Raw genomic sequence first — 17882 nt, 5'->3', positions numbered from 1 at the left:
GTTTTTGACGTATGATCACAATTGAGCCCCAAATTTTCTTTTGCTAAGTGAAATATTTGTTAAGTGAATTTTGCCCCATTTTACGACTTTTCTTGCCACGTTTGCTAAGTGAATCACAGCAGTTGTCGAGTTAGGAACATGGTTGTTAAGGGAATCTGGCTTCTCCGTTGACTTTGCTTGTCAGAAGGTGCCAAAGGGTGATCCCGTGGCCCTGGGACCCTGCAACTGTCGTAAGTATGAGTCAGTTGCCAAGCACCTGAATTTTGATCATGTGACCAAGGGGATGCTGCAGTGGCCGTATGTGTGAAAAATGGTCTTGTCACTTTTTTCAGTGAAGTTGTACGGTCAGTATATGAACTATTGTAAGTCAAGGATTACCTGTAATTAGCAGTTGGATGATATTTTGCTTTTTGCCAAGTGTTGTGGGATGTATTGGAAAGCTGAATGTCCCATGTAGAGGAACTGGAGATATCAGTGTGAGGTTTGAAATCACACACACACACACACACACACACACAGGCACGCACACACGATAGAGCTGCTGCATCTCATCAATGGTGAATGATGACATGGCCTAGGACCCGGATACCTACGGGACCGTCTTCTGCCACATACCTCTCTCAGACCAATAAGATCGCACAGGATGGGCCTTCTCTGGGTACCTTCAGCGGGACAATGCCGGCTGGCAACGCCTAGGAGCAGGGCCTTCTCTGTTGCCGCTCTGGCCCTATGGAATGAGCTGCCCCCGGAGATCCGGGCCCTACCCACTCTCATGGCCTTTCGCAAAGCCATTAAAACCTGGCTTTTCCGGCAGGCCTGGGGCTGTTGACCCCTTGATGGTGGTCCAGCCCCGTTTGATTGTGTTCCTTTTTAACTTCTTGTGTCCCGTTATTTTAATAATTCTTTTTTAATTCTTTTTTTCATTTCTGTAAGCCGCCCGGAGTCCTCCGGGATTGGGCGGCATAGAAATTCAACAAATGAAATGAAATGAATGAATGGTCACATGGCCAACTCTGTCCCTTCTCTTCCTCACAGTCGTCCTGCTCCTCCCAAGAGCGCCTTCATCAGCTGCCTTATCAGCCAACTATGGATGAGCTACACTTCCTGTCCAAGCATTTTGGAAGCACCGAGAGTATAACCGATGATGACGGGGGGCGGCGGTCTCCCGCAGTACGGCCTCGGTCCCGGAGCCTCAGGTAGCCGCCAAGACAAGCCTAAACAGCAATACTTTTTTATATTATGACATACAAAGAAAATCTGCTTTCTAATTTTTTTCCCCTCTGCATTACCAATTCCGTATGATGTGCTTTCTTTTTTCTGTCCCTTATCAACCCTGAAGGGACACTTTATGCCAAAGAGTTTAAAACAACCCCCTTCTGGAATCGTACAACAGCTATATATTTAAGCGAGTCACTAACGTCTACCACAATTTTACAAATTGAAATAGTTGGAGATGCTTCTTTGCTACCAGTCCTAAAATCTATAGGACTGTTATGAAGTATGGGTAAATATCTCTTATGTAATTTAGGGTACTCCTCATTCCTAAAATAATATCATCCAAAGCAAGTATGATTCTACTTTTGAAAGGGCAGTATGATAGTTTTAAGGAATGGACTTAGTTTTCTAAAAGAGAAAATATCTTTAAAAGAAGGATAAAGTTTACTCCTCAGTTATTTTTACTAAGTATATGTACTGACTTTACAGTGGTAGAGACTAACTTGATTCTGCACCTAATAACGGCAGCAAGACTGTTGGTGGCGCAATACTGGAAGAAGGAAGACTTGCCTACAACTCAAGAATGGACATTGAAAGTTACAAACTTAGCCGAGATGGCTAAAATATCGGCATATTTTAAAGATCACTCAAATGAGAGATATAAACGAGATTGGAAAAAATGGATTGACTATATACAAAATAAATACGGGACCAAGAAACTCCAGTTAGCCTATGCTTAAGATCAGAATTTGATTTAAATTGTTTAAAGTTAGCTCAGCAAGAAGAAGCTAAGGTCAATGTAGAATGTCATTAATTTCTTTATTTCTTTTTTCTCAATAGATTTTAGACTGTGTTTGTTAAAAATTCATACCGTGTACGGGTTCTGGGAAGTCGGGGGGTGGAGGAGGAGGGGCGTAGGGGGGGTGGAGGGAGGGAGGGGCATACAAAAAAATTGTACTTCGATGTTTTAATGATTGAGGAATGTTGAAATATTTGTGTTTTAAAAGAAATAAAACCTTTGAAATTAAAAGAGAAAATGGAATAGAATAGAACAGTGGCAGAGCTGGAGAATTCTGGGAGTTGAAGTCCGCAAGTCTTAAAGTTGCCAAGTTTGGGAACCACTGGAATAGAACATGTCATATCATTTATCACAAAATAATTGCAAAATATCACTTACACCATATGAAATACGTTGTAGTTCACATTTTCAAAGAGACAGCCTTATGTACACTTATCAAAATCTCATTGGCGGTTACTCCTGAGACGATCAATTTGCTATTCTAATATGAGCCAAACAGGAAGGGTGAAAGAAAAGTTATACTAACTGTATTGAAAGGTTCCTGCAGTACAATTAGTGAAATACATCTATAATCAAAGGGCTCTGTTGCAATTCTCCTCTACCAGCCTTCCCAATTTAGTGTCTTCCAGATATGTTGTAGTACAATTTTCAGAATTCCGTGCTGGCTGAAAATGCTGGGAATTGTAGTCTCTAAGGAACAATAAGTTGGGGAAGGATGCCATACTGTTTCCAAAGCGGTGGCAATATTTTTACAATTCTTCCTCTATTATTATGCACTACCTTAATCAAAAGTTAAACTTGCATAATAGAAGAGTGATCTCATTTTGTAGGTGTCAGATCCTCTCCATTAGATAATTAGGAAAGAAGACCACAAGACTCCATGAGTAGAAATCAAGTGTACTTTTACTAATTATAAATGATTAAAGGCATAGCGAAGTGAAGTCTGATTATTTAGGCGCGAAAGCGATTGATATATAGAATAACCCATTCCCCACCCCTTGGCATCACAGTTACAGTCCAATCATAATTCTCCCAAGTGTCAGGTGTGAGATAACTTCAAAAGGCATCACGAAGATGGAATGTCGGTGCCGTTAGTCCTGGCGGGAATCTCCTATGCACGCGTAGTCCGACAGGCAGCTGAACTCCAGAACCTTCCTCCAGCACAATGAGTAACCCCTCCCAAATACCATGCCCTCCCTCCCCGTTTCATGGCAGTCGAAGCAACAGCAAAGCAGAGGCTGACAGTAGGTTTCACCTTTTATTGCCGTCGTACCTGCTGTAGATGGTACCCTGGACATAAGATGGGGGTTATCATTGTACGCTTTTACCATCCCAGCTGACATCCCCTTAACCAGCTTGTTACCTATTGTTGATTTTGTGCACTCTTTTGTTGGTGTGTAATGATTACTGGTTATGGAAGTGAGTGCACTAAGAGTAGGATTATTTGATGTTGTGGGATCTACTTTGCTTTCTTTCTAGACTGAGCAGTGGACTCTAGATGCAAAATACTGGCTCATTAGGGTGGATGTGAACTTAGGATAAGCACACACTTAACCAGAAAATTGTTTTCAGTGCTCACAAGAAAGTTGCACAAATAGTTTTCTTTAGACCATCCTTCCTTCCCGTGCGCACAGTTTTTTCTCCCAACCAGGGGCTACCCCTGAAAAGCGTTCGGAGACTACAGCTAGTCCAGAATGCAGCCGCGCGAGCGATATTGGGTGTACCGAGATACACCCATATTACACCTATCCTCCATGAGCTGCACTGGCTGCCAATTGGTCTCTGGGCGCAATTCAAGGTGTTGGTCATCACCTTTAAAGCCCTACATGCCTCAAGACCAGCGTATTCGCGAGACCGCCTACTGCCACATACCTCCCAATGGCCGATAAGATCCCACAGGGTGGGCCTCCTTAGGACGCCGTCAGCCAGACAGTGTCGGCTGGTGGGGCCTTGGAGGAGGGCCTTCTCTGTGGCTGCTCCGACCCTTTGGAATGAGCTGCCCCCAGAGGTCCGGACCTCACCCACCCTCATGACCTTCAGAAAAGCTGTTAAAACCTGGCTGTTCCGGCAGGCCTGGGGCTGTTGGCCTTATTATATAAGGTCCAGCCCCAATCTGAATGTATGCGTGTTGGAGAATTTTTAAATTTTTATTTTTATTTTTTGTCTGTTTTTCTTTCTTGTTCTGTGTAAGCCGCCCGGAGTCCTCCAGGATTGGGCGGCCTATAAATCTAATAAATAAAAATAGAACTATCTAATGTCAGAAGGCAGGGTTTTCTTCGAGTATTGCTATTATTATTTAGTTTAAAGTGAGAAACCTGTGGAAATTTATATAGGTATCTTTTAGTACATGCCTAGTTGCCGTCTGCCAACCTCTGCAATACAGTATATACCGCCTCACTGAATAAAGCAAAATAAACACAGTATGAGATTTTTTCCAAATAAAACGAGGGAAAGAAAGTGTAAAGAAATGGAAAAGACTATCACCAAGAACTGATTTGTGATTTTTTTGTGTTTTTTTTGCAGCCCGGGCCGGTCTCCATCCTCCTATGATAATGAGATAGTCATGATGAATCATGTTTACAAGGAACGATTCCCCAAGGTAAGGGTTGAGTAGGGAAGAGCCTAATCATTGAAGCTCAAACTGTTTTACACAGGAGGAAAAAAAAAACAGTGGCCAAGCTGGACAGAGAAAAATTGGGTCTATCCCACCTTCTTATTTTTGACGTTTAAATGAATCTGAGAATGAACAGAATCACTTTAGATTGTCCCTTTTTCTCCTGAATATTATAATGTTCCAACAAAAGAATTGAGGAAAGAAACAAAGTCAGAGGACAACAGGTTTATTGATACAAGAATAGAGCACACTTTTTAAAGAAAACAGCTCTAATATCCTGAATAATTCCCATTAAAAAGACAGTAATAAAGGAATGGCTTTATGATCCAGATCTCTCTCCCTCCCTCTCTTTCTCTCTCTGATAATCTGGATAGTGTGGTCACCGCAGTGTAAAGTTTGAGGGTAAAATTATCACATTCTTTTCTGGGCTTTAAAAAAAATGGGGCTTAGTCTGATTTATTGGGACTGTCCTTTTTTTTAACCTCATTCAAGAATTGTGAGTTCAAGAATTGAACTCACAGGCTGGGCCTTCTCCGGATGCCGTCGACCGGACAGTGATGGCTGGCGGCCCCTCGGGGGAGGGCCTTCTCTGTAGCTGCTTCGACCCTGTGGAACGACCTACCCGTAGAGTTCCGGACCCTTCCCACTCTCTCGGCCTTCTGAAAAGCCACTAAAACCTCGCTATTCCGGCAGGCCTGGGGCTGTTGACTTCATGAATGAGGTCCAGCCCCACCTAGATTGAGTGTATGGTGTGTTGTTTTTAAATTGTTTCTTGTTTCTTTTTATTTTTAACTTCTTATTTTAATTTGTTTCTGTAAGCCGCCTGGAGTCCTACGGGATTGGGCGGCATATAAATTTATTAAAAGTTAAAGTTAAAGTTTCTTACCCCAATAGGCCACAGCGCAGATGGAAGAGAAGCTACAAGATTTCATCAAATCTTACGAGCCAGACAGTGTATTGCCTTTGGCTGATGGGGCGCTCAGTTTCATCCACCACCAAGTCATTGAGCTGGCACGAGACTGCTTAGCCAAGTCCCAGGAGGGTCTCATCACTACGGTCTATTTCTATGAGTTGCAAGAGAACATGGAGAAGCTCTTGAAAGATGTGAGTGTCAGCAGCCCAGGAAATAAAATATCGCAAATATGAATAAAACTTATAGATCGCTTGGTTCACAAGGGGGTGGGGTATGAAAAAGCAAGTTGGCTTGGAGTAGGCTTTACGAGGAAAAATGGATTTAAGTGATGGAAATTGGGAAGGCTGCTTACATGACGTGCCTAGTCCGCCGGTGGAATTAGAGGCTCCAATAATGAGGTTGGGACGAGGTAGCTTTGATAAGTGCTGTGGTCTTACATAATGGCAGGCTAATTCCTCCACTAATGAGCCATCTCTTTTGTTGCTTGTAGGCTTATGAACGTTCTGAAAGTGAAGAGGTGACCTTTGTCACTCAACTGGTGAAGAAGCTACTCATCATCATCTCCCGTCCGGCTCGCCTACTAGAATGCCTGGTGAGGCATAGAAGGGTGGAGTGCATGCATATGTGTGGGTATGCTTTGAATCGGCAGAAAGATCCAAAGTGTGTGCCACTGTTGCCAATAGATTTTTATATACGAACTTATCCTAAGCCTTTCTTAGTGACTATATAACATTCCACACATGGAAGATCAGCACATAATTAACAGGTATGGAAATGGCAGCATTAGAGTTAGGAAGAAGACTGTTATGGTTTTGGTCTTCCTTTCCCCTTGTTTATATTTATTTCATTTGGCCTTAAAATTTGCTTGTGATATTGTGGAGTCATTGTGGAATGCACAGTGACTCCACACACCCCATTCTTAAACATGCAGACACAAAGATAGATAGATAGATAGATAGATAGATAGATAGATAGATAGATAGATAGATAGATAGATAGATAGATAGATAGATAGATAGATAGATAGATAGATAGATAGATGATAGATAGATAGATGATAGATAGATATAGATGGATGATAGATAGATAGATAGATATAGATGGATGATAGATAGATAGATAGATGATAGATAGATAGATAGATAGATAGATAGATAGATAGATAGATAGATGATAGATAGATAGGTAGATAGATAGATAGATAGATAGATAGATAGATAGATAGATAGATAGATAGATGTTCTGACCCCCTCCTCCATCCAGTAACGAAAACCGAGACAAGATTAAATGGAATGTCCTTTAATAACAAGACTAGAATCTCAGTGGTTGAAAGCCAAGTAAACAAACAGATAAGGACCTTGGCAGCAAGTCTGACAAACCTTGGCAGCAATTCAAAAAAACTCTGGCAGCAATCCAGCCTGCCAAGTTAGTTTCTCTTTAGTCCAAGCGTTGACTTCTGCAAGAAGGGCGTGACACAAGCAGTCTCTTTTATAGTCTGGAGAAGGGCCTAATGACCATCAGCTGAGCGTAATTACCTCCTGTAGTTACGTAGTTGTTCTTGACGCCGAGTAGCTCTTTGACGGCGTGCATCCTGGAACAACTCACTGTTGGTTTCTGGATCACTCTCCCTTGTCTCCTCCCCACTGATCCAGGGCTCAGGTGCCTCCTGGTGGCCAACCAGTCTCTCTGTGCCCTGCTCGGAGTCGGAACCCTGTCCAGGGTCGTCCACATCCTCCAGGGCCGACTCATAGGGCCCCTCGCTGTCGGAGTCTGGTAGCCGCTCTGATGGCTCCTGCTGGGCCACAACAGATGATAGATAGATAGATAGATAGATAGATAGATAGATAGATAGATAGATAGATAGATAGATAGATAGATAGATAGATAGATAGATAGATAGATAGATTGATTGATTGATTGATTGATTGATTGATTGATTGATTGATTCTACCTATTCGGTAGAACCGGTTCGTCAAATCTACCGGACCGGTTAGAAGAGGTTCCACCAGTGGACCCGGAAAGCAGGCCATACCTACAGAAGAGGTTCCAAAATTTTTTGAAACCCACTACTGCTAAAGGGTTAGGGGTGCAAGGATCTTGTAACTTGACAGCTTTAAGACTTGCATGCTTCAATGCCAGAGTTTCTGAATAGCTACTTGGACTGACCTAAGTACTAATTCATAATTTCATATCCAGTCACATGGGCGGCAAGCCACTCCCATCCGGTCACATGGGTGGCAAGCCACTCCCACAAAGGAGGCCACACCCACAGAGTAGGTTCAAACAATTTTTGAAACCCACCACTGGAGGAAGATGACAGAGCAGGTAGGCTGGCACGCAGACCATGAGGAAAAGGAGAAAATGGGCAAGATCATTAGCTAATAATGTCATTGAAATAATACACTTTCAAACACTGAGAACATATCTAAAAAATAAAACAAAAAACTGGACTCCTGAAAAACTGAGCACATTTTCATTCATTTCTTATTAAAAAGAAGAAAATGGAATGTGCAGAAAAGGATTTGAAACACAAGAACCAAATAACCAGGCGGGATGAATGTAATTTAGGTGATAGAGAAGGTTTTTTTTTAAATCAATTTCATATATACATTCACAATTATATGATCTCATAACTGTTATTAATAATATGTATTTATAACAATTTTTCCCTACTGTTGACAATATACTTGAAGATTGCTTTTTTAACATCCCATAGATCCATCTTATCTTACAACGGTCCTACTTCTTCTTCCCTCCCTCCCTCTTTCCTTCCCTCGTTTCTTCTCTCCTACTCCCCTTCCTTCCCTCCCTTCTTCCCCTTCCCTCCTTCTCTCCTTCCCTCCTTCTCTCCTTCCCTCCTTCCTTCTCTCCTTTCTTTTCTCCTTCTCTCCTTCCTTTCCCTCTTCCTTTCCTCCTTCCTTCCCCCCTTCCTTCTCTCCTACATTCCCTCCTTCCTTCCCTCCTTTCTTCTCTCCTTTAGAGAAGGTTTTTTTGTTAAGAGTCATTTTTTTATTCCAGTAAATCTGAGGACACGCTATTTCCTTTTGCTCCTAGTGTGTACAGACATGGTCTATACTGGTAGAACTTAAGAGGCCAGCAAATTAGAAGCAGGGAAAAGCTGCTCTCAGAAATTATTTATGTAATAGAAAATGGAAGAGACACCATTAAGAATGATAAAAGTATTTAAATCAATCAAAAGATTTGGAAATAATTCAGAGTGATAAGCGGAAGGACACACATCTGGTCTTTATCACACTTAACATCGTAGCAGCTTGTTTTCAGTACTTTTGAAGAGCTGGTCTGGTAATTTCATTGTCAAACGTGAGAGCTGGGTTTCTAACCAGTATATGATGTTTTTTAACTGTATTACTCCAAAGTTGAAAGATAACTGATTATTTTCCAACTCTTAAAGCTTTGAACAAGTTACGGACTACAGGTAGTTCTCAACTTATGAATGGTCGTTTAGCAACTATTTGAAGTTATGATAGACACTTCCCGCTCCCCGCCCCCCAAAAAATACGATCTGATTTTGAAGTTAAGATAGCCATAATTCTCCCCCAATCACATGATTGCATTTTAGGTGATTGTCAACCAGTTCACCTTTATGGTCATGTACAGCATTATACAGTCATGTGACTGATTTTTTACAGACCTTTTTTTTGCTTATTTATAGCATCGACTTCCACTTTCTGTCACAGAATGCCCATTGGGTACTTACTGCCTCATTTGCTGAACAATAGCAATAGCAGTTAGACTTATATACTGCTTCATAGGGCTTTCAGCCCTCTCTAAGCAGTTTACAGAGTCAGCATATCGCCCCCACAGTCTGGGTCCTCATTTCACCCACCTCGGAAGGATGGAAGGCTGAGTCAACCTTGAGCCGGTGAGATTAGAACCGCTGAACTGCAGATAGCAGTCAGCTGAAGTGGCCTGCAGTGCTGCATTTAACCACTTCGCCACCTCGGCTCTTTAACAACTGCCACACAAAATGCCCCCAACATTTGATCCACTCCAGTGGTGGGATTCAAATAATTTAACAACCGGTTCTCTGCCCTAATGACCATCTGGGTAGGTGGGGCTTGGTGGTCTTGTGACTGGGTGGGTGTGGCCAACTCAAGGTCACTCAGGTCGATGGGCACTTCGCCTTAGCTGTTATAATGTAATCAGGATTAACCAGAGAGGCAGTTTCTGTAAGCAGGGCAATAAAGATCAGGCTAGAAACAACACCAGAATGTTTCCTTCCTGCCTTCCTTACAGGATTAGCCCTGTAAAGTGGGAAAAAACAAAAGGAGATTTCTTCCAACAATCGGTTCTCTGAACTTCTTAGAAAGTTACCAACCGGTTCTCCCGAATAGGTGCGAACCGGCTGAATCCCACCACTTATCCACTCATGTGATGCCTTGACAGATGACTGCAATGACATGGCCATAATTCTGAACTCAACTATGGTCATAGGTTGAGGACTACTTATAGCTGTTTGAGGAATCTACCAGATTTCTCCTAGAGCAGGAATGTCAAACTCAAGGGCCCCCGGACCACATCCAGCCCACAGGGTGCTTAAATCCGATCCATGGGGCTGGCCTGGAAATATCAAAGGACTGACCCGCGGCGCCTTTGGCAGCTAAAAAGGGCTGCGTGTGGCCCTTCTGCCCCTCGTTTTCACCCTCTATGGCCTCCTGCAGCACTCTGCTGGCTGAAAACAGCCCCCAAAATAAGGTGCAGTCGGGCTGCGCACAGACTCCCCGTGCCTCCTTTTGGCCAGCAGGGTGCTGCAGAAGGCATCCGTCCTGCCCCCCCCTCCCCCAGCCTATGGAGGAGAACTAGAATGTTGATCCAGCTCTCGAAGAAATCCAGCTTGACACCCCTGTCCTAGAGGCTCATCCATCTGGTCTGCGTGAAAGGTTTTTTCCTATCTCCAAATGTGGAACTGTTTTCTTTAGAAACGAGATTGGCCTCTACTTTCTTGGTTTATTAAAAGACATATTTGGCCTTTGAAATTACTAGCAGCTGGCTCAATATGGAGATTGGGAGGTTGGAGTTAATGTTTGGGAGATTGTTTTAAACCAGTGTTTCTCAACCTTGGCAACTTGAAGATGTCCGGACTTCAACTCCCAGAATTCCCCAGCCAGCGAATGCTGGCTGGGGAATTCTAGGAGTTGAAGTCCGGACATCTTCAAGTTGTCAAGGTTGAGAAACACTGTTTTAAACTTTCAAGAGATTCATATTTATAAAAAGTGATTGTGAACAGTGTTGGTGATAGCTGTTGACAGTAGCAGTAGCAATAGCAGTTAGACTTATATACCGCTTCATAGGGCTTTCAGCCCTCTCTAAGCGGTTTACAGAGTCAGCACATTGCCCCCACAGTCTGGGTCCTCATTTCACCCACCTCGGAAGGATGGAAGGCTGAGTCAACCTTGAGCCGGTGAGATTTGAACTGCCGAACTGCAGATAACAGTCAGCTGAAGTGGCCTGCAGTACTGCACTCTAACCACTGTGCCACCTCGGCTCTTCTTGCCCTCAATTAAAAAGACTGATGAGTAAACAGCCTATTTTAAAGAAGTGGTTTTGCTGTTTGCCTAAATGGGATTTTCAGCAGAGGTCTATGTGGATAGTATATCATGCTATTCCATGATGGGTCATTGGGAATTATTATTTTTTTGGTGAGAATTTGGATTTTTGCCTCAGCACCAAAACTAGGATCACAAGCCCTCCTGGAGGAAGTGAGATCCTCTTTCAGCTGGAATTAAGCTTCTTCTAGTTCAGTTCCCAAGGTAGAGCACCATGTTGCTGCTTCACATCAGTGGTGGGTTTCAAAAATTGTTCGAACCTACTCTGTGGGTGTGGCCTCCTTTGTGGGAGTGGCTTGCCGCCCATGTGACCGGATGGGAGTGGCTTGCCACCCATGTGACCGGATATGAAGATGCCGACGACACTTGTCAGAACCACCTTAAATTACCCCACACACAGCACCGGCATGCATAAGAATAGGATGTAAATTTGTTTTTCAAAAGGCATCTTTGGTTTGCGTTAAAACAACTTCAACACACACAATGTTCTGATTGCACCACAAACGCAGGAGTCATCCTTACCTTTCACAGAGGCACTGAGTTTTATAAATAGGAGCATGATAGTGTAGAATAATCATATCCAAGGACCAGTGGTGGGTTTCAAAAAACTTTGGAACCTCTTCTGTAGGTGTGGCCTGCTTTCCGGGTCCACTGGTGGAACCTCTTCTAACCGGTTCGGTAGATTTGACCAACCGGTTCTACCGAATAGGTGTGAACTGGTAGGAACCCACCTCTGCTTCCCATACTCCTTTAAGTCAGGTATTGAAAACCATGCTCCGAGCTGAGCATGAGCAAGCTTCAACCTGGCTCAAGAATCCCTTCTATCTCCCCATCTGGGCTCTTCCCTTTACCATCGGAGGGTTCAGATCATCAACCCAGCTTGTATCTGCTTAGGCCAGTGTTTCTCAACCTTGGCAACTTGAAGATGTCCGGACTTCAACTCCCAGAATTCCCCAGCCAGCGAATGCGAATGCTGGCTGGGGAATTCTGGGAGTTGAAGTCTGGACATCTTCAAGTTGCCAAGGTTGAGAAACACTGGCTTAGGCTACTTCTGAAGGTTCCTGTGTGTTACCTTGACAACACAACCGCCAATCCCAGAACATGTTTTCTCAACCGGCCAGTTGCTGTGTGCTGCATTGGCTAGGCTGATGCTGTCTTTGTTGTCCTGCTCAGAAACATGGGAGCATCAGAAGGAGGAGGTTGGCAGACAAGGGTTCCTCTTTATGCCCTCCTTTTCCTCCAACCTGGAATTGAAGACAAACTAAGCTTGTGTTTCAAACATGGGTTTCAGAAGGGTTTCCTTGCAAACAAAATTAAAATGCTCTGTTTATTTGGCTTCTCTTCTCCCCACCTCCACCCCTTTTCATCCAGGTCAGATTATAAACGGAGCCGTAAACAGGCTTCTTAATTCCTCATAGCAATCTTCCCCAATGTAATCCCTACTAGAGCCACCAGTTGAAAATCCAGTCAGACACAGCATGATGGCAGGATATGATGGGAGTTGTTGTTCAGTTCAACTCCCAGGGCCAGGCTAAGCAAGACTAATATGAATTGCCACCCGATAGGATAGACCAGTGTTTCTCAACCTTGGCAACTTGAAGATGTCCGGACTTCAACTCCCAGAGTTATAACAATTTTTTCCCTACGGTTGACAATATACTTGAAGATCGCTTTCTTACCATCCCATAGATCCATCTTATCTTACAATGGTCCTACTTCTTCTTCCCTCCCTCCCCCTTTCCTTCCCTCTTTTCTTCTCTCCTACTCTTCTTCCTTCCCTCCTTCCTTCCCTCCCTCCTTCCCCCTTCCCTCCTTCTCTCCTTCCCTCCTTCCTTCCTTCCTTCCTTCCCTCCTTTCTTCTCTCCTTCTCTCCTTCCTTTCCCCCTTCCTTTCCTCCTTCCTTCCCCCCTTCCTTCTCTCCTACATTCCCTCCTTCCTTCCCTCCTTTCTTCTCTCCTTCGCAATTCCCAGAATTCTGGGAGTTGAAGTCCGGACATCTTCAAGTTGCCAAGGTTGAGAAACACTGGGATAGACCATTTTAACCATGTATTCAGTATCAGGGATTAACTATCATCTGATTAGGGAAGGGAGTCAGTATCTTGTATCCATCAATGCAAATGTTTCTGGGAATCCAACAGGCAAGGCCTTCTCCCACTGCTTCTTTTCAGCAGCCAGCATTTTGAGGAATTTTGTTATTGGTTGCGAAGTCATGTCTGACCCATTGCGACCCCATAGGCTTGATTACTGCAACACACTCTACATGGGGCTGCCCTTGAAGAGTGTTCGGAGACTACAGTCAAGGTCCTGTCTGTGTGTTAATAAATCCTTGTAGTATCTTTGTCTCGGGGTGCTTTGGTGTAGGATGAGGGGGGGGGGGGTCGGAACACTTATCTATCCAAGCCTCCTCCTTGATTTGTCTGTTAACTATGTTGATGTGCATTTGCATTCCTGAGTTGTATTTATAGTCAGGTTCAAGGAACAGCCATGAGAAATGTCATATTTGTCTACTAAGGGTTTCAGGACATAGCAACTCTAGCAACTATTCCTCTTGATTCTCACTATTTTTCTTCCCTACAAAGGCTTCCGCTTAGATGTTTACTACGAAATTGCCCAACCTAATTCACAGAATTTCATAAGCACTTCAGATAACCACCTCCATAAGAAATGATCCATGTTTTCCCATTCCTATTTTTATCTTGTTTTCTTTCCAGAAAAAAAAAATCCTTAAGGAGGGGGGGGGGGAAACTAGCTGCAAGGTATCTGGTAGAACTGAGATGGTAGAACTCCATCTAAAAACGCTGAGGGAACTGTTAGCCTGAGCAACAGCAGCTATTTCAATTTATGGATCCCGTGAGTCCTGTTACCCGGTTCCACCACAAAACCGCGGATGACAAAATCGCGCTCGACGAAAGCGCGTACATGACGTCATCACAGCGCGACGAAAACATCGCGCTGTGATCGATAAATGTAAAAATAAAGCGAAAACCTTACCCTAACCCCCCCAAACCTAACCCTAAACCTAACCCTTAACCTAACCCTAAATCTAACCCTAAACCTAACCCTTACCCTAACCCTAAACCTAACGCTAACCCTTAACCTAACGCTAAACGTAACCCTAACGCTCTAAACCTAACCCTAACCCTTAACCTAACCCTAACCCTAACCCTAACCCTTACCTTTATGCGAATCGGCTTGCTTTAATTTTATTTTTATTTCCATTTTTAATTTTTTTCGCCGCGCTGTGATGACGTCAAATGCGCGCTTTCGTCGAGCGCGCTTTTGTGGACCGCGGTTTTGACGGGTCACGCTGTTACCCAGGTCTACATCCATTGTTTTTAGCGTTACATCTCCCTAGCTGTCTCTTTTGTAGTTCCCTGAAATCAGTTCTCCTCTGCTAATCTCCATCCTAATTCTGGCCTGCTCTGCATCTTCACTCTAGGAGTTTAACCCTGAGGAGTTTTACCACTTGCTGGAAGCAGCTGAGGACCATGCCAAAGAGGGACATTTGGTGAAGACAGATATTCCTCGTTACATCATAAGCCAGTTGGGACTGACTCGAGACCCATTTCCAGGTAATACAACCAAAATTGTCTGCTATCCAAGTGGCCTTGTCTCTGTACATGTACCCAGTATTTGTTTATATGTCAAGTGACCATACTCGTGTGTCATTTCTTGCATGTATTAGCATGGTCATCTCATAACTTCTTTGGATATGTGGCAATTTGTCAACATTACATGGATTCCACATAGCACAAATTTGTTTGTTTTCTTCAATATGATCCTTTATTCTTGGCCATGTTTGTTCCTTGTGCAGCTTGTGAGGGAAATCTGCCTGACTACCTATTCTACGTAGGGGGTAGGATATAAATAAATCGACACAGAATTTAGTTCGACGGTTGAAAAAAAGACGTTAGCCAGGATAGCCTAGAGCAGTGTTTCTCAACCTTGATGATGACTTGAAGTCCTGTGGACTTCAACTCCCAGAATCCCCCAGCCAGACAGGCTGGCTGGGGGATTCTGGGAGTTGAAGTCCACAGGACTTCAAGTTGCCAAAGTTGAGAAACACTGGCCTAGAGGCATATTTCTAAATACTGAAGTTAGGTTTATTAAAGAGCCATTAAGAATTTGTTAACAAACTGTCCAGTAGAAAGAGAATAAGGTAAATTGTCGTCTACGAGTAAATTTCTGGATTGCCATCTTGTATTTGGTGATTTCTGGGATTCTTTTCAAGAATGCTGGAGCGGATAGGCACTTTTTGGAGATGAATAAGAGAAAAACTGACAGTGAGGCCTTAATTATTAAGAAATCCCAAGCATGCATACTTCTTTTTTTTTTTATTTGAAATTCATATGGGATAGTGAAAAGGAAAATCAGTCTAGTTACAGAAGAAGTCTGGTTATGATAGGAGATCGGAATCTTTCACATGACAAAAAGATGCTGGATGAAGTCGTCTCTCATCTTGACTTCAAACCTAAGTTTTCAGGGTTACGGAAAACCTTATTTTACAGCATCAGCTGTCTACATACACATGGTGACAATGAAATTTGGAACCCCATTGTCTCCCCCCCCCCCCCAATCAATTGTAGCTAAATATATATAACATAGCCATTAAAATTGTGTGGAAAGACACTGACATAAAAATCTCTCAATCTCCCTCCTTTCGGTCTTTTACCAAGCCGAATAACTTTGTATTTGTTGTGTGTTGAATTGGGCTGAATTATCTAAATGTTGATACTCCAACCATGACATCCAGGGTTGTGAAATTACTACAAGTGACAGATTCCTGCTTGCTTCATCTGAATAAAACTAAGAACAAACAGTGCACCATGTGAAGGGTTTTTTGGAATGGCTTCTGTTTTAATTTGTAGGACCTTTGCTGTAGGCATCTGGGCAAAAGAGGGGTGTTAACCACTTTCCTTCAACTTGGCTTCCCATTCAAAACTGATTCTCCATTTCACTCTTTCCTCTCCACGGTGGAAGCGCGTTGTATGGATTCATCATGTGTGGTTGATCCTGAAACAGGGTTGATAATTGTTGAAAGTTGTCTAACTAGGAACCATGATCTGGATTTCCAGAGAAGTAGTTATGGAATTTGCATACAAATTCTGGAAAGTGGTAGATCAGAGGCCCCAGGTGCTGGAAGGTCTGTTGCATGTTTCTTCATTAGGACAATTTATCTTTTACTGCATCAGCTGGTCAATGCACATTTTTCACACTGGGCAAGGTAGCATATGCTCATCTGCGTCCAGTGTTAAATGCGTGCATATACATGTGTACATTTCCCTAAGCCGGATTTCATGAGTGCATCTATATTGCGTTGTGAGCGTGAGTAAAATTGCCAAAATGTGCACATCAGCATAAAAGAGGCTTTTGCATATCTGCGGTGTGTCGAGGCTGCATGCAGATGTGCTTGCAAGTGCATGGCTGAAATCTTCTGGTTTGCCATTAGAACACATGGAGCTTTCACATATACCCATTTATACCACATGCATGTGCCGTTGTGTATATGCATGGCTCTGTGTGTGTCTAGATTTCACCCTTTCTGTGCTTTCATAAATGACGATGGGGTTGCTAAAGCCTTGTTCCCTTGGCTCTCCCTTTGGCTCTTCCCAAACCTTGTTGTCGTCAGATGTGCTGTATGTGGAGGAGCACGATAGTGGAGGATCCAACACACCTGAGACAGAGGAGTTCACCGAGGTTAGTATACAGGTCGGCTTGGCCAACCCCATCCTAGCCAGTTTTTTTCCCCCCACACGGGGACTCCCACAGAGACAACTTTATTGTGATTTGTTCACTAAGCTGTGCAAATGCCTCCTTTGCAGCCTGTCATTCCTACTAAGCCTCAGAGGAACATCCCATTTGTGTAAGAAGAAAGAAATTTTCATAACAAGCTGAGATTAAGTAAAAATGCATGATGGTGATAAAGCAGACGTAAAGTGAGATTTTGGACATTAAGTGTGAAACCTACTGGATCAGGCTGGACAGTCTCTTAGAGCCCCTTCTATATTAAAGCCACATAGGCAGAGTTTCAACTTGCAAAAGAAACAGGAAGCCAGTGCCTAACCACAAGATGTCCCTTTGTCAAAATCTATGTCAAAAGTCCAATGTTCAATTAAAGTTCGTTAATGACACATACTCCATAAACAAAAGGAGAAGTAAGACCCCATCTCCTTATAAGGCCTTCTCCTCAAGGTAACCACTAAGAAATGTGTTAAGTATTTCCGTGTTGCAATGCTTTTGAGAATGTATAAGAATGCGTGCTTCGATAATGAAGGTTGTTCAGAACTTGCAATGCTAAGCCATGGGCTAGCTTTCTGAACCTGGCTGCCAAATAAACTTTTCCTGTATCCCGAGAAATCTAAAGCCTGTCATTTTCTGCAACAGTATAATACTCAAAAACTGTATTGGTGTAAAAATATAAATTATGGCATTTACCAGGCACATGTCATTTGCCTTTTCCTTCCACAGACACCCATGTTTAGAATTCCTAGTCTTTGAAATTCAGGAATATAACTAAAGTTCTATACTGTTTCTACTGGCAGCAATCGGAAATAAATTAGACATCAATAATATGGATGCTTCGTGAGGAGAGGTGCTACTTAAATAGCAGCATTACTTCTCTGATCTCCAGAGAACCGTGTTGCTTTTGGTAGTGGAAGTGGCATTGCTCAATCACTATGTCGTCTATTGTATCTTTCATATGTTCATTTTATATTGTATTTAGCTTTCCAAAGTAATTTCCCCCCAATATGCTTTACATCAGTCTTATGTAAA

At 43.0% G+C, this 17882-nt stretch overlaps 1 protein-coding gene across 1 annotated transcript in view; it reads left to right on the top strand.

Moving 5' to 3' along the window:
* The window catches only part of MAST1 (microtubule associated serine/threonine kinase 1), a 70893-nt gene that overhangs the window by 19934 nt on the left and 33077 nt on the right, over positions 1-17882 (top strand). Inside the window, exons 5-10 of the mRNA XM_032210788.1 lie at positions 1036-1196; positions 4538-4613; positions 5523-5732; positions 6032-6133; positions 14548-14680; positions 16738-16805. Coding sequence (XP_032066679.1) covers positions 1036-1196; positions 4538-4613; positions 5523-5732; positions 6032-6133; positions 14548-14680; positions 16738-16805 — 750 coding nt within the window. The remainder of the gene's footprint in view (positions 1-1035; positions 1197-4537; positions 4614-5522; positions 5733-6031; positions 6134-14547; positions 14681-16737; positions 16806-17882) is intronic.

The sequence above is a fragment of the Thamnophis elegans genome, chromosome 2 (assembly GCF_009769535.1).
Source record: "Thamnophis elegans isolate rThaEle1 chromosome 2, rThaEle1.pri, whole genome shotgun sequence".
Classification (NCBI taxonomy): domain Eukaryota; kingdom Metazoa; phylum Chordata; class Lepidosauria; order Squamata; family Colubridae; genus Thamnophis; species Thamnophis elegans.
Note: the sequence above shows the minus strand (reverse complement) of the source record. Positions and strands in the feature narration are given on the sequence as shown.